Source organism: Myotis yumanensis, unplaced genomic scaffold, assembly GCF_028538775.1.
Source record: "Myotis yumanensis isolate MYYU_CA2020_CCGP unplaced genomic scaffold, mMyoYum1.0.hap1 SCAF_6, whole genome shotgun sequence".
NCBI classification, from domain to species: Eukaryota; Metazoa; Chordata; class Mammalia; order Chiroptera; family Vespertilionidae; genus Myotis; species Myotis yumanensis.
In genome coordinates this window covers 44,327,328-44,350,892 of record NW_027223757.1, presented here as the reverse complement: position 1 = coordinate 44,350,892, position 23,565 = coordinate 44,327,328, and the positions used below count along the sequence as shown (strand labels likewise).

General features: G+C 36.4%; 1 protein-coding gene across 7 annotated transcripts in view; it reads right to left on the bottom strand.

Moving 5' to 3' along the window:
• USP45 (ubiquitin specific peptidase 45) overlaps positions 1–23,565 on the bottom strand; it is a 54,868-nt gene that overhangs the window by 4,596 nt on the left and 26,707 nt on the right. For 5 of the 7 annotated variants that reach the window (XM_070418029.1, XM_070418032.1, XM_070418031.1 and 2 more), the window contains 10 exons: positions 21,967–22,109; positions 21,478–21,573; positions 19,149–19,279; positions 15,122–15,209; positions 12,049–12,130; positions 9,999–10,090; positions 8,705–8,761; positions 8,239–8,382; positions 6,865–7,534; positions 3,896–3,993 (listed from right to left, as the gene is read on the bottom strand). In XM_070418029.1, coding sequence (XP_070274130.1) covers positions 3,896–3,993; positions 6,865–7,534; positions 8,239–8,382; positions 8,705–8,761; positions 9,999–10,090; positions 12,049–12,130; positions 15,122–15,209; positions 19,149–19,279; positions 21,478–21,573; positions 21,967–22,109 — 1,601 coding nt within the window. The other 2 variants (XM_070418035.1, XM_070418036.1) reach the window with 2 other exon arrangements.

Sequence of the window (23,565 nt, the reverse complement as noted above, 5' to 3'; positions counted from 1 at the left end):
ATAAGCTATCATGAAAAGACATTCAACTGAAGAGTCAGGGGCCTGGTGTCCTAGCCCTGACTTAACACCTAATTTGACTCTAGGCTACCTCATCTACATCAAGGCAGAAAATGGGTATAAATGGTTTAGAATAGATCCTTTTCAGTTTTAAAATTCAGTGATATTCATTCATTAAAACAAAAAGCCTGAATTTGAATACTTAAATCATTTTATCAATAAAAGAAAATGTTATATATTATATAAATCAAAATGAACCTTCCTGTTGTCAAATAAGCTCGACTCCTTTCTCTATTTTTAATTGCTAAAGGCAGTACTTGAAAAAATGTACACTTTGCATTATTTAATGATAATTAAAAACTAGCTGATAGACTGTCAAAGGTATTGGATAGGAAAACCACAAATAGAAACTATTGGAATCAGAAAATGAGTAAATCTGAATTATATGAGTAGACAAAAACTAACCGATGCAACCTTTCATGCAAGGCTTTCATGACTTACTCCAAGGACATCATTTTAAAGGAAAAAAAAGCTTATTTTTTGACCAAAATATAGCCACTTACTGATTTGTATCTTCAAGTGATGTTTAGAAGACTTAACCTGATATCTGATGTGGAATCATGGGGTCATGCCCCAGGAGTAATTATTTAATCTGTTTTCAATTTTTTTGCCTTGTTTTTCTCATCAGATGACCTCCATAAGCATCCAATACCAGCACTGCCTGAGACCCTTTCAGGCTAACGTGTCCCTCCCCAGATAGCATGTTGCTGTTGGGAAGCTACCCCATAATAGGAAAGACTCTATAAAGGGCTTTAATATAAGATGAATCTCTCTTCCTTCTTTAAGCTTTTTTTTTTTTTTTTAACTTACAGTGGACATACAATATTATATTAGTTTCAGGTATACATAGTTATTGGAATATTTATATAGTATCTACCCCAATAAATCTAGTAACTATCTTGAATCTTTTTTTCTAGGGGATGACTTTTGGAAAAAACCTTGCCTTGTATTTGGGCATATGTAGCCTCCTGCCTTTTTTAAATGTTTCTTTTAACTGAATATCATAAGTATTTTCCCCATGTCATTAAAATATAAATATGATATCCTGCATATTGGACAATTGTGCCAGGCCTCACAGCTGACATGATCTATAATGACCAAGATACAAATTTTTGTGTATATCTCTATTTCCTTGGAATAGGTTCTTAGAAATGGAATTACTTAGTCAAAAGTAATACTTTTGTTCAAAATGTTTTATTCAAAACATTCCTTAATATCCTTGAACTATATTATTAAATTACTTTCTAGGTGTGTCCAACTTACATCCCTACTGTTGAAACAAGAAAGTGCCTATATCTCACTGCATCCTTAACACGACCATATCTGGGCCAATTTGAACAGAATAAAAAAAGAATCCTGCTGTCATTTTATTTTGCATTTGTTTTGCTGGAAAGGATGGACCTTTTTCTTCATATTTTCTTGGAATCTTTACTTTTTCTATGAACTGTCAATTCGTGTTCTTTACCATTTTTCTATTAGGGTCTTGACATTTTTACGATTGATTTTTAAGAGTTATTTATATATTTACAATGCTAATCATTTGCCATATTTATGACAAAGATCTCTCTCCTGTTTGAGACTGGCCTTTCAGTGTTGTGGAGGTTTCATATACAGCTCTGAAGTTACTACAGAGAAATAGGCTTTCAGAGACAATAAAATACTAGAAACAGAGACATAGAGTCTGCTCCCTAAAATTCCCAGTCCTGGGAACAAGAATGTGGCTTTGCTAACATTACATTTAGCCTGAGAGCAAGAAGAGACAGAGATGTCTGTAAATATTTCCCTTTTAAGGGCATGAATGCTTTCTGTAAGTTGTTCCTAAATAGGGATAAAATGACCATATATAAAACAACTGGCACATCATGCAATTAGCTTCTCAGATCTGGCATGACCCTCTCTTGCTCACACAGGGTCACTACAGACACACACCTTCCATTAGGCATTCTGATGTAGGGAGACATGATACATCTGTTCTCCATGGCCATTTCATTTCTGTTAAGTTTCTAGAATCCTGGCTACAGAAAATCAAGAACTTAACCTAATCTTTCTTTGGATAGGATGAAAGTGTAGAGGAAAATCTCTTCCTGCCCATCTGTGGCCCACCTGAAATGTTGCAGATATACTAGTATATGATCAAAGCTTCCAATCTTTTCCCTTGAGATTCCTTTCCTGGGTTTTATACTTAGAAAATCTTCCCAATCAGAGATCAGGTTTATACTTAAGTTTTCTTTCAGTCTCTTGATAACTTGTTTCATACAATTAAAAAATAATAATATTTTTGAAAATAGTATTGATATATGGTATAGAGAGGGTAGCTATAAACTTTTATTTCCTTCAACAGCTATTTTCTTTCCTAAGTCCTTTACTAAATAATACAACCCCCTTCCCAACTGTTACTTTATTATCATAACAAAAGAACTTTAAATTATACTCATGTTTTATTTGACAATTCTGACCATACTGTTTTACTTATACAGTGGGGCTTTGACTTACGAGTTTAATTCGTTCCGTGACGAAGCTCGTAACTCAAATTACTGGTATGTCAAATCAACAGTGAACGAGTGAGACACGTGATGCTGGGCTGATGTCGTGGCGTTCACTGTGACGTTCGCTGCGCCAACTAGCGGTGGGGTATCTGAAGTTGGCTTGTAACCCGAATTTTAGCTCGCAGCTCAAAGCAAAAAATCGGCCAAGAGACGGCTCTTATCTCAAAAAAGTCGTTAGTCGGGACACTCGTAAGTCAAGGCCCCGCTGTAGTTTTATTTTAAAAACCCCTTCTAACTTTTGCAAAAATGTTTTAGTATTTTCACTTATTCATTCTTCCAGAGAAATGTTAAAATCATTTTATCAAATGCAAAAAAAATAAAAATGAGTCAAGGCATTGAATTAAAAATACACACACAGACTGGCCGGTTTGGCTCAGTGGATTGAGCATCATCCCATGCACCAAGACAAGAGGTCACTGGTTCCATTCCAGGTCAGGGCACATGCCTGAGTTGTGGGCTTGATTCCCAGTAGGGGGGCATGTAGGAGGCAGCAGATCAATGTGGGGTTTCTCTCTCTCCTTCTCCCTTCCTCTTTGTCTAAAATAAATAAAAACGTATTTTTTTTTTAAAAAATATATTTTATTGATTTTTTACAGAGAGGAAGGGAGAGAGATAGAGAGTTAGAAACATCGATGAGAGAAACATCGATCAGCTGCCTCCTGCACATCTCCCACTGGGGATGTGCCCGCAACCCAGGTACATGTCCTTGACCGGAATCGAACCTGGGACCTATCAGTCCGCAGGCCGACGCTCTATCCACTGAGCCAAACCGGTTTCGGCTAAAAACGTATTTTAAAAAAATACACCAAAAAAGGAGAAAAATCTGCTACGTTAAAAATATTTAGGTTCCCTCTCACTGTAGAGTCCTACAGTGATGGAGACTGCCTTGGACTAGCCCTTTTTGTACTCGGGCCTAGCCAGCCATGGCCAGACCTCACAGCCCTCTCACTGGGATCAAGAGAACTCAGAAAGGTATGTGCACTTGGCTATTTCTTTACTTCTAAATGTGCCCCCCCCGCAAGGGTTCTTAAAAATTCTTATTTTCCATTGACACACACAAACACACACATGCCATTTGGGTTCCTACCACCTAAATCTTCAAACATTGTGAATAAACAATTTTAATTAGAAAAGTCTGGTAAACTATTATGGCTGAAAAAGCAGTAAATCCCATATGACAAATTTTTAAATTCAGGAAATTAGTGCCTAATCCTTGACAGTATTTTACAAGACTTAGGGCTCTATAAAACACCTGATGGAAATTACTCTAGTGCTACGAAAGGAACTTTTACCTGATGGAATCTTTTAAGGTGGAGTATTAGGATAACTGGAACAGCAGAAATAAGCAACTGCTTCCTGGCATTAGTATAAATCCCTTCTGCTTTCTTTTCTGTATAAAATATAATAAATTTATTTGCAAGATTCCATTTCATACTAATGGAATCTACCACATAACATAGTCAACATTTATATAGAAGCATCATATCACATTTTTTTAAATATTAAAAAAGCCTATTAATATGTGTAGCTATATGGATGAATCTCAAAGCATTAGGCTAAGTGGCAAAGAGGCCAGAGACAGAAGGCTATATATTATATGATTCCATTTTTTATGATATCCTGGAGAAGGCAAAACTATAGGGAGAAGAATCAGATTAGTGAGTGCAGGGATTAGGGAATGGGAGAGGAGATTAACTGCAAAGGAGCACAAAAAAACATTTTGGGGCAATGAAAATGTTTTATAGCTTGATGGTAGTTACAGGACTGAATACGTTAGCAAAACTCATTAAACTGTACTAGTACACTTAAAAATAAGTTTTATTGTATGCAAATTATATACTATGTGCAAATTCAGTAAACAAGATTTTTTTAAAAGAAATAAAAGAGAAATTAGACTTCTGGTTACAGGGTACCTCTACTCTTTCCAAAAACACTAAAATGAAAGATTTTTTTACTCCCTTATATGAACAAAGAATAGGTGAGGTGACACTTGCAACACAATTTTAGAAGCTGGAAAGAAGATGAACTAGTAGTGACTTAGGACAATGCCCTCCAGCCAAAGACCACCACAAACACACCTGCAGATGATAAAATTGGCTCAACATGTATTGCGGTGAAAGGAGAGGTCATATGGGAACCACTGGGGCATTTCAATAAGAGGTTGTTAGAAAGGACTTGTGATAGGATTTGAATATGACCAATTGCATATTTAACTTGGGTTAATATAAACTGGTATTTCTTTCTTCTCCTATTTAGACATTTTCTTAATTACTAGTGTATTAAGCACATCTTTGTTCTGATGCTTTGACAACTGGGGCCTTGCTGACACTGGAAGGAGGGCCTCTCCCAGAGCTAATTGCTAGAGTTAGTGAATATTAAGTGTGCCTTTCATACGCAAACCAACCAATCCAAAATGCACACCCCAACTACCTCCTTTACCTAGCGTGCAATCCACTTGCCCTAATCATATCATGACCAAGTTCTAGACAACTAGCAACAGTCCCTATAACCCACAGCCCACTAAAATATTCAAAACTAGTCAGTCTTAAACCTGTTTATCACTCCTTGCCCACTCCTTCCCTTGGAAACCACAATAAAGCCGCTTGCCCTAGATTCCCCCTGGCTGTCCCTATCTCCTGCCCAACCCTGGTGCTTCCCCATGTGCCCTCTATTCTTGGGAACCGTAAGAAACAAAGTATCCTCAGTGACAACCATATCCTGATTTTTTGGCCTCACAATTCCTGAATAAAAATAAAATCTATATTTTGAATGAAACTAGTCACCAGGAATGAGTATTCTCTCCATTTAGTCAAGGCTAGAGGTACACTGAAAATTTCTTGACAAGTCCCCCTTTTTCCCAGTCAACTAAATATAGATATTATGTTGCTAGTTTTATAATACACAATTATTTAAAACCTTCAAATTTATATCTTACTAGAGGCCCAGTGCACAAAATTCGTGCACAGAAAGGGGGGGGTCCCCTCAGCCCAGTCTGCACCCTCTCCAATCTAGGACCCCTCGGGGGATGTCCGACTGCCAGTAGTTGGACATCCCTCTCGCAATCCGGGACCGCTGGCTCCTAACTGCTCCCCTGCCTGCCTGATCGCCCCTAACCCCTCTGCCTGCCAACCTGATGCCCTTAACTGCTCCCCTGCCCACCTGATCGTCCCTAACTGCTCTCCCCTGCCGGCCTGATAGCTCCTAACCACCTGTGCCTTGGCCCCCGCCACCATGGCTTTGTTCAGAGACGTCTGGTCTATCTGCTTAATTAGCATATCACCCTTTTATTAGTATAGATCAGTGGTTCTCTACCTTCCTAATGCCGCGACCCTTTACCAGTTCCTCATGTTGTGGTGACCCCCAATTTCATTGTTACAAATGGAACATAATTAAAGCATAGTGATTAATCAAAAAAACAATATGTAGTTATATGTGTTTTCCGATGGTCTTAGGTGACCCCCTGTGAAAGGGTCATTCGACCCCCAAAGGGGTCACGACCCACAGGTTGAGAACCACTGGCATAGTTTATGACTTCACTAGAGGCCAGGTGCATGGATTCGTGCACCGGTGGGGTCCCTCAGCCTGGCCTGCACCCTCTCACAATCCGGGACCCCTCAGGGGATGTCAGACTGCTGGTTTTGGCCCGATCCCTGCAGGCCAGGCCAAGGGACCCCACCGGTGCACGAATTCATGCACCTCTAGTATGCACATAAGATCTTTGGTTAATTTCTTCTTGCCCTCCCCCTCCCCCTTTCCCTCTGAGATTCATCAGTCTGTTCCATGTTTCCATGCCTGTGGGTGGAGTGTTTGCTCCCTGGTGGTCAGTGCGCATCATAGCTACCAGTTGAATGGTCGCTTAGGCTTTTATATATATAGATAGATAGTAGATTAATGGGATTTGGGAAGCAAGTTAAGTTCATCGTTAATCTCATGCTAAAATTTTAAGTTTTAGGGAAATTTCTTCTGGAAAGATTTCAGGTAGCTAGTCCACTGAAATAAGATTATGTGGATTTGCATTTTCAGGGCAGAGATGGATACTCCTGTTCTTTAATTTATTTCAACAAAAATCTATTGAACATTCATTTTGCCCAGTCAGTGTCTGCAGTGAAGTACAAATATACAAATACGAAAAAGACAATCCCTGCCCTCAAGCAGCTCAAGTATAGAGACAGGTTCTTAGGTTCTTCTCTTTGGGATCTAATGCCAACTAGTCACTGGCTAACAGATAATCTGTGAATAAAAAATAAAGCTAAATATTTACCTGCAGAACTGGTTTCCCTTTGGTACTTCTGTTTCTTTTCAGTACAATTCTCACATAGAAGCTTGTTATTCCCCATTAATAACTCCATCGATGTAAACTGGTAGAGGCAAGACTGAATTGAGCATTCTTTAGAAGTAGTTATATAGCTCTGAGAAAGGGTCTGAAAAGCATTTTGTGGACTGTGAGACATCGTATGCTTCTCCTCTGAAAAATATAAATTATTTGGAAGACTTAGTGGCTGATTTTCTCCATCAAAATCTCTATCTCCAGTTACAGTGCTGCTTAAATGAAGTTCAGAAATAGCTTCAGCCACTCCTTCAACACCACTATCAGTCTTCTTGGTGGGCAGTTCTCTCGCTGATGGATGGTGATGTCCATTTGTGTGCACATAGCATCCACTACGGGACCTTGGCAGCAGAGTTTGCTTAGAAGCACTTTCAGATTCTGAAGCCTCACTGTCAGCATCAACACCACTTTCACAACGGCTGGCTTCCTTCTCACTACCATCGGTAGGGTTTTCAGCCAGATTCGATTCAGTATTCATGATGCTTGCAAATGCTGAAGAATCCCCATTCACTTCCCTGTTTCCATTTTTCTGGTACATGTCAACAGTTTTATCTTCTCCAGATGAAAATTTCCTTGCACGTTTTCTGCCATGAATTAGCTGATTCTGTAAGTTGATAGTGTTTTTAGAGAAAAGAATCTTGTGACCTTACTAAAAATAAATACCAGTAATTAAATGTCCCACATTTATTAAATAAATACTCTAGTATTTCTCGTACATCTAAAACCCTTCCTAAATCTACATAAACTATAACCAATAGAAGACATACTAACAAATAGTTCTAATTTAAAAATAAACTTTTATACAAGAAACCAACAACAGAAACCTGTTTGCGGAGAAGAGGACTTGTGCGGATAGCGCGGAGATTGAAGAGGCATGACAATCAACCGCACTCCACAGCTCTTTTTTAGATCTTGAATTCAAATAGACTTTAAAAAGCAAAACCAAAAAACAAGTATTTATGAGACAGTTGCAGAAATTTAAATAATGACTGGATATTGGTGCTGTTACAAAGTTATTAATATTTTAGGTAATAATGGTACTGTGGTTACATATTTTAAAAGAGTATCTATTTGATTTACATACTGAAATATATGATAATTTGGGATTTATTACAAAATAATCTGGGGGGAGGTGGGGAGAATATAAGATATAGATAAAAGCTGATTAGCCATGAGCTGATAACTATAAAGTTCAGCTATTTACATGGAAGTTTATCACACTATTTTCTCTACTTTTGTATATTTTTGAAATTTTTCATAATAATAAGTTTAAAAAAGAAGATGCCTCACAAATACACATAGTCTTACCTTATCTTTAGATGGAGACTGCTTCCTGGTAGCTCTGGGTTGGTGAGTATTTTCTATAGTAACAGGGCCACTATATTGGCCATTCTGTGTCTCCTGTAAACTTCTATATTTATTGATTCTTCCCCAAAGTACAGGCTTTGAAACCTATATAAATGACATGTACATAACACAAAACTTCTTTATGAAATAAATTCTGGATGTAATCTACTTTTTAAAATTCTAACTCATTTGAAATATAATTTCCTTAACTTTAACTCTCAAAATATAAAGCATAAGGATTTAAATTCCTTGAGAATAAGAATGATCTCATACTTTATGCATGCATACACAAACCCCAATATTAACTGTACAAACTCAACTACTGTATATAAAAAATATTGATTCTCAGATCTGATAACATACTCAACAAATGTCTAAATAAAATGAATTCCCTTCACAAAAGAATTAAGGTTTTTTTTCTCCTTACCCTTTCTTCTATTATAGGAAGTGAAATATCAATGAAAGGATCTTTCACCGTGGAGATCTTAAAAAAACAACAACACATATTGAGAACTTCAGGTAGAATTCTAATATAGACAATGTAGTTTTGTAAAGGCTTAGAGGAATCAGACTTCCCAGGCAACTTAAAATTTTAAGTTAAAAAACATTCCTGGAACAAATAGCAATTTAATTGGGTAGAGCAGGATGTACTGTTTATCAAAACAAGATATCCCAAAACTTTAATAAATGCAACCCTGTTGAATTTTATGTTGTCAATATCATAATATCAGTAATGTTTAAAGTAACTTTTAAATAAAATGTTTAATAATAATGATTAACTAAAGATATAAACATATTTTTGGTGAAATTAGTGCCATAACATAAAATATGAAAAAGGCAGGAAGTTGTGTTTTGTAGATTCTTTAGGGTAATTCTAAAAGATACTCTCTAGCTTGTGAGAGAGAAATCAACTTTTATGTAGAATATACTACAGGAGTAATACTTTGACACAGTCTGTGCTTCAATGCGACAGATTAGGAGATACAATATATAATTCTGGTTGAATAAGACTAGAGAAGATAGGAAAATACTCCATAATCAGAACAGGAAAATGTACATAAAGACTCTCTCTTTTACAAGAAAATCTGACAAAAGTGTAAACCCATCAAACTCCAAGTTATCTGCTTTCAGAAGTATTCCTTATCAAGCAACCGAAAGCCTATAAAAATTTATATGTCTTTAAATTGTTGTTAAAGGACAGATGGCATTCCATTCCACCAAATAAAAAGTATCACTAATTCAAAGATGAGTCAAGTCTACTTAATAAAATAAACTTCAACAAGTCATATAAAAATAAACTTTAAATCAAATGTGGTAGATCACCCTGGGTTATGTTACTACATTAAATTATTTCCATTGGAATTACATTTTAGGGCAATGCATACGTAGTTACAAACATAGTTATTCTCTTCACAGAACTTTATTTTATTTCCATCTAAACAAGTAGCTTACACATTCAAACATATTAAAATGACCTAACAGAACTTCACAGGTTTCTTGGGAGGAAAAATAAAATAACACACTTATTTTTAAAAATTATAGATTATGTTTACTTTCTAAGAGTGAAGGATATATTTTAGGAAGATTTTCAAAAACTATTACATGTAGTCATCTGTCACAAATAAAAGTAAATGACTGCTGAAGATTATATGTGAAAGAAAATAATCAAAATGCTGGGATTGTAATCTAGTCCATGTTGAAGGGAATTTCAAAGTACCTACATTTGCACATTCTTCACACATGAGGGTGCTAGTTAATTCACCAATAAAGATCCGATCTATGAAGTTCATTTTCACACCTTCGCTTCCATATGCTGTAAAAATAATACTTTTTAATGCAAAAAACATGTCAACCATCAACCTTACATATTAACATAGTTTTTTTTCTGTTGATTAAAAAGAAATCTAAGGCAGATGTCCAGTGCCCCATTTAATAATATATTCTCCTATATGACATTATAATGTCTCTCTCTTTTACAGTTCTGTAGAGAAAATGTAACTAGCAATGATAGTATTTCCAGAAAGAACAAACTGCTCGTAAGAGGTAAAATAATAGGAGCAGTAACTACGACTCATACTACATCTCAACTGCTCCCATTAAATCCTTTAAAGCCTCGGTGCCTGACCCAGAGGTAGAGGGATGGGAAAGGAGATTATGCTTTTAGGGCTACAGATGCCAGGATCCAACTATGGAAATGACAGGGTATAAAAGACAAGTAAACACAGGATAGTGTAAAGAATTAATATGGCAATAAATAACTAGGTTACATGCATAACTGCTCAGTTATATTAAAATTGTCAGAATTACTTGTTTGAAAAATCTATAATAATAAAAACGTAATATGCTAATTAGATAAGACGACCTTCTGGACGACCTTCCAGATGAAGCTGGGGCTGCGAGGGAAGCCCAGGTCCCGCGTGCCAGAGGGAAACCGGTGCCGGCAGCCGGGGGAAGGAAGGCCTACTCGTGCACAAATTCCGTGCATCGGGCCTCTAGTATTTATATATCAAGGGAAATTATGCCTATAATTTGCTTCAAAATAATCTAGGGTTGGGAGAAAATAGATGAAACATAATACTCCAGGAATTGAATGTAAGAAATGGGGTAATGAGTACATAGATACATGGAGCTTCATATACTATTTGCTCTACTTAATAGAAGTTTGACATTTTCCACAATAAACACTGGGGGAGAAATATATTTTAAAAATCTATTCATTTCTATCTTTTTTAGATCTCTGCCTTCTAAAACACTGTATTTTCTGCAATGAATGACAGAGCAGACATATTGGCCTATATAAACATTTATTAATTATAATTGAGACATTATAGTACACTAAGATGTTTCATTAAGAAAAATTGTACAAGGGTTAATAGAAAAGATTACAAAACTGGAAAGAGACGAAAGAAAAACTGGGCAGTTATTCTAAACATGCTCTAGATGGCACTATCTCAAAACAAAAGAGCGTGCTTGAAAATCTACATTTAAAAAAACCTGAACCCTTAAAACTGCATATAAAATTTGGCATATATAATCACATTTTGGCTGAGGAAGAGAGAACACTAGGAGTAAAGTAGACATGTGCACTTGACCTGTCAGTACTCTCGTCAATAAATGTTTCCTTGCAGGAATCTTTGCAGCACTTAAGCATTGTCAAGTTAGAGTTAAATATCCATGAGTTCACTCATCCAAGCACACCTCAACTGCAAAATAGTCCAATATGATAAAAGTGAACTTCCAAATAAGGATGCTACCTTCAATCACCTTTCAAGTCTCCCTTACAGCCTCCTATTAAGAGCAATAGTGTCAATCTGTATATGTGATATTACTTTTATTTTTTTTAATTCACATGGATAAATTCTAACATTTTCTTTCTATGACCGACTAGACCAGTGGTTCTCAACCTGTGGGTCTCGACCCCTTTGGGGGTCAAATGACCTTTTCACAGGGGTCACCTAAATACATCCTGCATATCAGATATTTGCATTACGATTCATAACAGTAGCAAAATTACAGTTAGGAAGTAGCAATGAAAATAATTTTATGGTGGGGGGTCACACCAACATGAGGAACTGTATTAAAGGGTCGCGGCATTAGGAAGGTTGAGAACCACTGGACCAGACTATCTTGCAGCCACTAGAATAAGTATACCTTCATTTTAAGGCAACTATTTTACAACATTTATTCACATAATGCTCAGTTCTTTGTCCCCTGTAAAGAAACTTTAAATATTTTCCTGTAGAATAAAATTGTAACAGTGAGTCAACATACCTTTGACTTTTTTCCTAGTTTCATCATCAGCAGTTTTAGTTGTTGGGTTGTTAAATGCTTTTAGAATGCTAGCTTGTATTCTCTATAAAACAAAGTTAATAAGAATTTATAAAATCTATTATTTTAAAGCAGTATTCTGTGTTCTTTTAAATATCATCTGTTTTAGTAACAGTTAACTCCAGCTTCATCTTAATAAGAGAAGGACTTTCAAACAGCAAGGTACACTGGATCTCAGTCCCTAGTCTATAAAATAAAATGACTGAATTTTTAAAAATTAAATCTAGTCCTAAAATTCCATGAACAAAAAATTTTATTTGGGGGAGAATATGGAATTACAGTCAAAGTTCCTATGTTTAGGTTCTCTCTTGGGTTCGAAGGTGTTTCTTCAGTCTACAAAAAGCAAGCAGCCTAGTCTCATTCTTATAGGTTTAGAGTAACTTGTCCTCTTTTCCTTTCTCTCCCCTTTTCTCTCCATTTGTCTCCCTCTCCCACTCTGTTCCTAAAAATGATGTATTCCTTAATCAGGACAAAATTTCACAAATAAACCATATGAAATGTCTTGTCTATGAAGAAAACCTTATTATATAAGAAGCTCTTAAACTGGTCACATTGGCTTCCACACAGATTATTTTACTTATATAAATATATGACTCAAGTCCAGAATATCAATTAATGTCCTCAAAGTTTATGTTTTCACATCTCTTCCGTATGTTTTAGGAAAGATCCAACCTCACAGAAAACTTTTAGAATAAATTAAAACTATATATTCTAAAAATAAAAATGTATCTAAGCTAATGAATCATCTTTTACACTCATTATGCCCCTAATTAATGGATAAATTTAATCTTCTCTAATTCACATTTTAACAATAGGGTGAAAAGAATGTTTGTTCATTATTCTTCAAAATATTTTTTTAAGTAATGTCTTAATCACAGGTTTTCATATGTGAAACTACTATTTGATCTGGACTTCCTGTCTAAGCTAAAGTTGACTTACCTATGAAAAAAATAATTTCTTTAACTAAAATAAAAAAATTAGAATGGTGTGAATTCCATGCAGGAGAAATATTTAATGCATATAAATGAAAGATTCCAATAAATACTAATGTTCACCTGTAACTATTTAATATAACTGTAAAAAGGCTCTCTAGTTACTAGAAATAGACCTCTAACTCAATTAGAAGTCTGTATATTTGTTTTCCAATTTGAACATTTTATTAATTTAGATATGAATTTCAATGATTTAATGAGCTTTTACTATATTTTAAAATGTAAGCTATGATATTACTCTTTAAAATATAAAAAAGTATAAAAAATTAAGTTGATTAAATTATTAACTTTCTAAACTATTAGACTTGTTTTGTTTTTATTGTATTATAGCCATAAATGTATATTCTCTGCTCTATACTGTTAAAGAGTTAATTAATAGGTAATTCATCAAGTTGAATAAAATAAATGAGTTTAGGTCCATCTACAACCTCTCATTGTTAAGAGTCATGTTTTGAATTATTTAGGTTAAAAAAAAAACTTAGATCAGGGAGCTACTAACAATTGCAGCACATTAATCAACTAGCACTACCCAAGTTCAACTATCTAAGTCTCCATCTTAAACTTCTTTTAAAAATAAGAATGCAAAAAAACTCAGTTTAAGTTAGCTGAAGTATTGTGCCTTTAAAAAATCCTATCCAATAATGTATGAAAGTGATATATCTTTGAGAAGATAATAAAAATGTAACATTTCTTTAGTGATAGCTCAAATTAAAAGGGAAAAAGTGAAGCATATATATTTGTAAGTTGAAAAGACTGCTTATAAAAGTTCTTATAGTAAATCTGATATTATTTGCACATAAAAAACAATTTTTTGCACAAATGATCCTTTTAGTGCTCCATTCAATAAGAGCATATTATAGTCCTGAACTTTATAGTTGTAAAAGACTTTGATGAAACAATATAAAAGGAGATCAGTAGTTTGTAATCATTACTAAAAGATTCTGGTGGCAGACCTAATGGTGTAGCCTTTCTTCAATCAAAAAACACATGGCAGTGGCAAATGACAACAGCAACACAACTAACAGCTGTGGGTTCCCAGGCCAGACAATGCAGCCTGGGTACCACTGTAACAGACTGGCCTTGCTCACAGGACTGAGCAGATCCACACACTTGACATTTTAATTTTGCCACGCCATCTAAAACCCTCACAGAGAGGAAGAAAGATAAGAGCTTTCAAAAACCAATGCTCCTTGCTATACTGTCTGAGTTTTTAAGATACTGTGAATCCCAATGTACCATTATGACAGAACAGTAATTTAATTTGAAACAAAGAATGCCATCCTATACAGTAAAAGCCTAATATGCAAATTGTCCCCTCAGGCGGTTGTTTGACCGGGAGTTCAACCACTCGCTATGATGTGCACTGACCACCACGGGAGTGGGACCGCGGTGGGATGGTGGAGCAGGTGAGTGGGCGGTGCCAGGCCAAGGCAGGCGCGAGCGGAGGCCCAGGTGCTGCCCAGGGCTCAGAGGTCAGGTGGGACTTGCCCTTCCACACCAGACGCTTGCGCTTTGATCGCCGGCCAAACCCAGGGGCTGCACCCATGCATGAATTTCATGCACTGGGCCTCTAGTCAAGTAATAGAAGGGAAATAGAATAAATGATAGGGATAGATTTTGTTGTTTTATTTGTGATAATGACAGAGAAAAACAATGTAAAGACATAAATTTTAATTCCATTTACAATGATTCATAACCATCATGTAGTAAACATTCCCAGCTATATCCCCCTTCACCTGGATTCTTAGATCCCCTCTCTTTATTTAAGCTAGTTTTAGTTGATTTCTGTTAATTATAGCCAAAGAACACTAACTAATAAAGAACAGGGGTTGTGACAGAGTAAAAGAAAATAATCTTGTAGAAGAGATAAAAAAAAAAAAGAGCGAGAGAGAAGAAATAGAATAGTGAGAAAAAAAATCAAGTTAACTTCCTAACCGCACATAAAAATTATGATAGAAATGAAATCCTTCAGTTGTGAACCCTCTTCTTAAAGAGTATATGTGATAAACATAAAGAAACTTGACCTTTGTTTCTTCAGTCCTCACTGAATCCAACAGATAATGCAGGAGCTCCTGACTGTCCTGTTGCTGAAAATCTTTAAATCGAGGGGCCCTTTGATTTAAAAACAGCAGGAGAGAAAAAAAGATAATTTCATCAACAATATATTATTAATATTTAAATCACTTTATAATAACATATAGTCAAAGATTCAATTTACTTCTTTTTGTACTAAGTCAAAATGTGATTACTGTTCCAATTAGGAAGAGACCTTAAGTGTACTGAGAACAATAGGGCTATCATTTATTGGGTAACTACTACATGCCAACCACATATGTGTTTCACATACTCACAACTATAAACCTACTTTTCTCCCACCCTGTATACAAATATGTAAAATCAAATCAGTTATATCCACATGTACTATATAGAGAGATATACAAAACACAGTAAGCAAAACAAGCAAGTTGCAGACAATTTTTATGTCGGTATGTGCATAATGACTTTTAAAATAAAAAACATACTAATAATATGAATTTTTATCTATGAGCATCTATTACTTGAATAATAATTTATTAACAATTTATAAATCTTTATAAAATTAGAAAAATGATACAAAACACAGTTATTTTGGATAGAGTCTAAAACAAATTTCTAAAGTACATATATCCTAAAAATTTCTTAATTTTATGGAGCGCCTATGTTTCTGAGGCTTTTCAGGGATCTTTTTGTTCCTCAGGCTTTAAAAAAAAACACAGCATTTGCCGAGCAAATGAAACATACAATACACCCTCTATATTTTAAACTACATTTAATATGATGGCACATTATACTAAGTGAAATAAGCCAGTCACAAAAAAAAAAAAAAAAAACCAAACAAACCAATGGACATGGACAACAGGGGGATGGGAGCATGAGTGTGTGTGTGTGTGTGGGGGAGGTTGGGGGTTTAATGGGGGGGGATGAGGACACATTTGTAATACCTTAATAAAAATAAAAAAAAGAAAAGAAAAGAAATAAGCCAGTCACAGAAAGACAGATACTGCATGACTCCATTTATATGAAGAATCTAAAATACTCAAATGCATAGAATCAAAGGATGGAATGAATGATAGTTGTGAGGGGCTGGAGTGAGGTGCAAAGGTGGAGTTATGCTAATCAATAGGCATAAGGTTTCAGTCGAGCAAGATGAATAAGCCCTAGAGATCTGCTGTACAACATTGTACCTATAGTCAACAATATATTATACACAAAAACATTTTATTTTTTTTAAATATATTTTTATTAATTTCAGAGAGGAAGGGAGAGGGAGAGAGAGATAGAAACAACAATGATGAGAGAGAATCATTGATCAGCTGCCTCCTGCACACCCCTTACTGGGGATGGAGCCGCAACCCAGGCATGTGCCCTTGACCGGAATCGAACCCAGGACCTTTGAATCCACAGGCCGACGCTCTATCCACTGAGCCAAACCAGCTAGGGCTACACAAAAACATTTTAAGAGGGTAGAGTCTGTGTTGTATTCTTTACACAATACATTTTTTAGAAACAAATTAACATTGGTACACTACTATGAGACAAAATATAATAAAACACAATACCATGACACAAATAACGAGCTTAAATTAAAATGAAACTTTAAAGAGTGTAGATATAAAAAAAAAGCAAGTTCATGTTTAAAGAATTTTGTTTCTACATATTTTAGTTCATTGTGGACTAAACTAGTTTATGGCTCTATGACAAGGCCCGTTTTAAATACATGACACGTTGTGTACCTGAATTCTAGCAAGTACTGACAATAGAGTAAGCTCTCAATTTTCTAGATGTAGGAATAAGTACATACATTAAAGTTGTCACGACTTTTATGGTATGTGTTTATTTCCACGCACTCAAATATTTTATATATTTACACACACACACACACACACACACACACACACACACACACACTAGAGGCCTTCATGCACTGGTGGGGTACCTCGGCCTGGCCTGCGGGGATCAGTGAACCTCCCCGTCACCACAGCCTGGCCTTACCCACCAACTCATCAGGCTCCAGCCCCCTCATCGGTCTCCAGCCTGCTGTCTGCATTGATCCTGCACAGCATGAAGTAGTGCGCGAAGCGGCAGGCAGCCAGGGAGGAGCCCCAGCTGGGCGCCACGCTGCTCCCACTCAACCCAGCCCCACGGTGGCAGCAGCCGCTGGGATGTGCAGGGGGAATGTCCGGGAGAGGCTCGGCGTCTGGTGTCCATTTATCAGCTGAGCAGCACTTCCACTGTGGGAGAGCACTGACCACCAGGGGGCAGCTCCTGCATTGAGCGTCTGCCCCCTGGTGGTCAGTGCACATCAAAGTGACTGGTTGTTCTGGTCATTCCACCGTAATGGTCATTTAGGCTTTTATTATATAGATACTAGAGGCCTGGTGCACGAATTCATGCACCGGTGGGGTCCCTTGGCCTGGCCTGTGCCCTCTCGCACTCCGGGACCCCTCAGGGGATGTTGGACTGCCGGTTTTGGCCAGATCCCCTCAGGCCAGGCCGAGGGACCCCACCAGTGCACAAATCTGGGCACCGGGCCTCTAGTATGCATACAAGGTCTTTGGTTAATCTCTTCCCGCCCTCCCCCCTTCCCCCTTCCCTTCGAAATTCATCAGTCTGTTCCATGTTTCCATGCCTGTGCATTGGGTGTCTGCCCCCTGGTGGTCAGTGCACGTCATAGCTACTGGTCGAACAGTTGTTCAGTTGCTTAGGCTTGTATATATAGAGATATTTTAAATTATTTTTATTGTTTCCGAGAGGATGTGAGAGGGAGAGAAAGAAATATCAATGATGAGAGAGAATCATTGATCAGCTGTCTCCTACATGCCCCCTCCTGGGGATCAAGCCAGCAACCCTGGCATGTGCCCTTGACTGGAATCGAACCAGGGACCCTTCAGTCCATAGGCCGACGCTCTACCCACTGAGCCAAACCAGTTAGGGCCTAAATAAATTTTTATTGATTGATTTCAAGAGGAAGGGAGAATGAGAAATATCAATGATGAGAGAGAATCATTAATCTGCTGCCTCCTGCAGGATGGAGCCCCCAACCTGGGCATGTGCCCTGACGGGGAATTGAGCCATGACCTTCTGGTTCATAGATTGAGGCTCAACCACTGAGCCATGCCAGCCGGGCAAATATTTTGTTTTTAAACATTTTGTAACATCTTGAGAAATTCACTTAAACTCTATCTGCCTCAAAGCTCATCTTTTAAAATAAAGAAACTAGGTTAGATGGTCTATTATAGCACCTTTTAAGATCTTACAATTCTATAATTTTTGTACTTTATTGTGTTACATGATGGGCTTCTTTTAATTTTTTAAATAAAATATTTATTGTTGAGAGTATTACAGATGTCCCCCGTTTTTCCCCCCATTGCCACTTCCATCCGATTCCCACCCTGTTCAAGGCCTTCACCACCCTATTGTCTGTGTATAATGCATAATCATGGGCTTCTGAGTTAGAACAGACCTCTATGTGAATCCTGGTTTTGTCACTATGGAATGGGGTAAAGTACTCAACTGCTATGAGTCTCAGTTTCCTTATATATAAAATGGGGATAAACAATCACTTCTTCAGAGTTTTATAAGATATAATTTCCCAGCCCGGCCAGCTGGCTCAGTGGTTCAGTGGTTGAGCATCAACCTATGAACCAGGAGGTCATGGTTTGATTCCGGGTCAGGGCACATGCCCAGGTTTCGGGCTCAATCCCCAGTGTGGGGTGTGCAGGAGGCGGCCAATCAATTATTCTATTTCACTCTCCCTCTCTCTTTCTCTCTGAAATCAATTAAAATATATATATATATATATATATATATATATATATATTTTTTTTTTTTTTTAAATGATATAATTTTCATAGACCACAGAGCTGCAGCTAAACAATGTTAATTCCTCCTCTTGGTATCCAGGCAGTAATAGCAATGTTACAGTAAGACTGAAAGTACTCATATTAAGTATAAACACAATAGCATTTTGTAACTCATGATTACTTATATTAATAATGTAGGTGCACTCACTTCTGGCAAAGCTGATTGAAGAGAGCTTTAGGAGACAGCGATCCTTTGTCAGTTTCCTTCATGCTGTGAAGAAACAGGACCAAGGCTGAGGTCAATGGTCCAGGGCTTGAAAGTTCCACCATTAATGGATCCTTTAAAAACAAGATCAACTCTATGTCAGAAATATATATTATTTTAAATCAAACAGTTCTATTTCGTTTCAGTGATGACAACTAAATTCCCTCAACTGTATTAAGAAACTTTAGTCCCTCATATATAAAAATATAAAAATGAAAATTAGAATTAAATGCTTTATCTTGAAAAACACAGCTATTTTCATATCATCTGCCCTTTACTAGTACTTAATAAAACTATTAGCTTAAGAATGAAATCACCAATTTTTAGTTGCTTATAACTGTCCCTTAATGTGCTCTCCTAAAAGTAAAATTCTTCATCTACTTGATATTTGTACATTTTCACAAATAATCATAAATTATATTTATATTAGCAAAACTCCATACCCTTCTTTCCCCAAAATATTTTACTGCTATATAAGGAATGGGGGGAAATTGGTATACCATCTCTCTCTCTTTTAAAGGGGAGAGACAGCCCTAACCGGTTTGGCTCAGTGGATAGAGCGTCAGCCTGCGGACTCAAGGATCCCAGGTTCGATTCCAGTCAAGGGCATGTACCTTGGTTGCGGGCACATCCCCAGTGGGAAGTGTGCAGGAGGCAGCTGATCGATGTTTCTCTCTCATCGATGTTTCTGGCTCTCTCTCTCTCTCCCATCCTCTCTGTAAAAAATTAATAAAATATATTTAAAAAAAATAAAAAATAAAAAAATAAAGGGGAGAGACAAAAAGCTGGGCAAAAGTAGCTTAAATTGGTGAAGGATCAATGCACTTTATTCTAGAATTTCTATTCCATCATGTTTTGTTTTCTAAAATGTTATTTTCCCCAGTAATACCCCTCTCCTTATGCATAATGAGTAAAAATGCAGATCCCAAATATAATCCTCGAACATTATAGTATGTTATCTTCTAGGATAACTGCAACCTGTGTATGTGCCCTGACCTGGAATTGAACCACCCTTTTTGGTGCATGGGGATGGGGATGACACTCCAACCAACCGAGCCATACTGGCCAGGGCTCACCTCACTTTAGAAGAGGGTATTGGGATCTACCATTAAAATGTTAAGGGGCTAAACAGGCAATGAATTTATAGTCTGCTTTTTCAATAATATTGTCTTTCAAAACTGTCTCCTTGGAAGAAAAATCTAAGATTACTACAGTGGGCTAAGAAATTCTAGAAGAACTCTTTCTTAAGTATTTTTGAAAACCAGATCATGAGCTATTCATACACTCTTCTTCTAAAACACACACACACACACACACACACATCAATTTCTAACTATAATCATTATTACTAATGTTAATGCTCTCCAGCCAAAGACCACCAGGAACACACCTGCAGTTGAACAGGGTGGGTTTACTGCTTGATGCACTGAGGGAGAACACGAACCATGGGAAACCATGGGGTGTCTTAATAAGAGCATATTTGAAAGAACCAATATAGGATTGGGGCTTTAGTTGGGTAATTCAGCAGGGAGGCTAAGCAGAGGTCTGCTCTTGCTTGGACAGTGTCAGAAAGTGGGGGTAATTCTATGATTAGGTATCTCAATAAATCTTATATGTGGGTGTGTGTGGGGAGATGAGAATGAAGATAAGCTAATAAAGAAATAGCACTCAGAAGGCCTGGGGGAGGTGGGGGGACGCAGGGTGGAGGGGGTCAATGGGAAAAAAACAAAGGGGACATCTGTAATACTTTTAGCAATAAAGATAAATTGAAAAAAGGAAAAGAAACAGCACTCAATCATTTTGGCCAACAGACAGGTTGTTTAGAATTTTCTAAGTGATAGAGCAACCTGGTTATTTGAAATCATGAAGTGACATTGCTTTGCCTCATTTATTAGATTGAAAGTAGCCTACCCTGGGGTTGGTATTCTGTGAAATTGTTTGAATAACATGGCCTAACTGTGGGTGCCAGGCCAGCTGCTGAATGTCAGAGGTTGCTTTTTTCCCTCCTCATTAGCTTAAAAACCTATGATCAGATTAGGCTTCAAAAAAACCTTTAGATGTTCACTATTAAAATTAATCTATCTTTAAAGAACAAAAATGCTATATTTAAGCAAATGTCACCAGTAACTACAAAACAGGAGTCCTAGACATTTTACTCAACAAAAGTCAAACTCCCTGCTCTGGCTGATGTGGCTCAGTTGGTTGGGGGTTACTCCGAAAGGACGCTGGTTCATTTCAAAAGAGCTCTTATCCAGATAGTTACATTTCTTACCATCTGAGAGTCTGAGGAAGGGAAAATCTTGAGTATTGTACCATTTTCTTTGATCTCATTCATCAGTTCAATAAGAATGTAAGACTGTGCCAAGTTCTAAAAGAAAACAAAAGTCTTCTGATTCAGGTATACTATGCCTCTGATTTTATGGAATAAATTACAGTACTCTAAGTTTCAAATTTCATCTTGCATAGGAAACGTTTTTTAACTTTAAAAAATTTATTGAGTACATTTTACATTTAATAAATGTCATAGTTACTGATAGAGCCATGGTAAAATACAGAGAAGACATTTAAGAAGCACTATGGAAAAGGAAGGTTTATATATGTGTATGACAATGGCTAAAAATAGCCTAAAACAAACGAAGAAAAGAAAACAAATTTCTAGATGAATATTTAGTAGTCATTTGACAGGCTACAGGTGTGCAAACAAATATAAATTAATTAAAATGATCTTTGACATTTTACAAAGCTTTCGGATGCCTCTTACCTGCATAACTGCATTAAAAAAGCAAGTATTTCCTAAATTCGTAATTCCTTTTACAGATATTACACTGTTGCCTTTTTTCCCCTTCTTTTTTTCATCTGTTTCATGTTTTTCTTCACAAAGTTTTATAATTCTAGAAAATGCATCTAAGTGAGAGAAAACATAACTGACATGAAATGTAAAATTAAGTACATATCATTTAACATCATTTAAATACATTATTTGACATTAAATAAGCTGTTTCCCCTGAATCAGTACTCCTGAAGGACAGGAATACAAACAAATAACTGTCTTGAGTTTTGTACCTTACTGCTAAAGCACTTTATTTTAATTCATGTTAATTTACACATCTGTACCTCACACCCATTGCAGATTAAACTCCAGATTAATTGAAAAATTAAATATAAACGAGTAAAGTTAAAAAATTAGTACAAAAGATCCAGATCTTGGTTTCTAAATACCATCCCTTACTAAAAGAAATGTACACTCCTTGAAGAAAAGGCTGATTCTTAACCTGGGGCAGCAAAGAGGCCAAATGAGCCTATCACATTATTGTTGTGCCAAAAAATAAGGAAGTGCTCCCAAAAAAGTGATGAATATGTCAAAATACACAGGTGCCATTTCTAATAGGTTCCCACAGGTCCAATATGGGACAGTTCGAATATAAAACTAAAAAAGGGCACTAGCAGATTATTCACTGAATAAAATGAAAGTGATTCTAATAATAAATTTTAAAATGGGGATGAAAGGGAGAAAATTTCCTTACAAGAGAATGCCAACTAATAAACAAAAGAAATTATGAAATTAGAAAATCACTATACAATGGCAATTTTTTTGGTATTGCAACTTTTCTATATTTAAAAATGCCAAATAAAAAGTTAAAAGTTAACAGAATTATAATATAAAAGCTGAAATACCTAAGTGTATAGTACATTGAGTGTATGTTTTGGGTTTACTAACTTGTATAATTAATGCAAATTTGAAAATTATAGTATAATGTTTAATAACAATAAGAAAATGAAGAACAATTCTTAACACTCATGAACTAACACAATTATACCTATTTAACAGATTATTTTCTGAATCATTATTATTTGAAGTTTGACAGGAAAGTCCCAGGTTCTCAAATCTTTTGGTTTCAACTGAATGTTCTTTTAAATCCCTTTTAACCCTCAGATTGTGTAGTTCTTTACAATTATATACAGTATTTTACTCATCTAATACTGACATGCTGCCTTGCATTGCCAATTAACTGCTAAATACTTGGCTGTTTGACCCTATAATCAGATGAATGCTCCTTCTCCCACAGGGGTATGATGTTGGGGAGAACATACATAATAAAAAGTCAATATAAATGAAAAACTACAAGATTAAACAGCAAATAGAGTAGACTTGTAGCCTTCCATGTCTCTGATGAGCTCCCCACCCTGCCATCTGTACAGAAGCATTATGGGGATGAACAGAGGTGGAGGTGGCCCTGTTCTCAGGACAGGGGCAAGAAAACACCATAAAGAGAAACTTTAGTCTTGGATGCTGGCAGAGTGATGTCACCCACATGCTATTGGTTCAAACAAAGCTTGACTTGGCACCTTTGACTTTTGG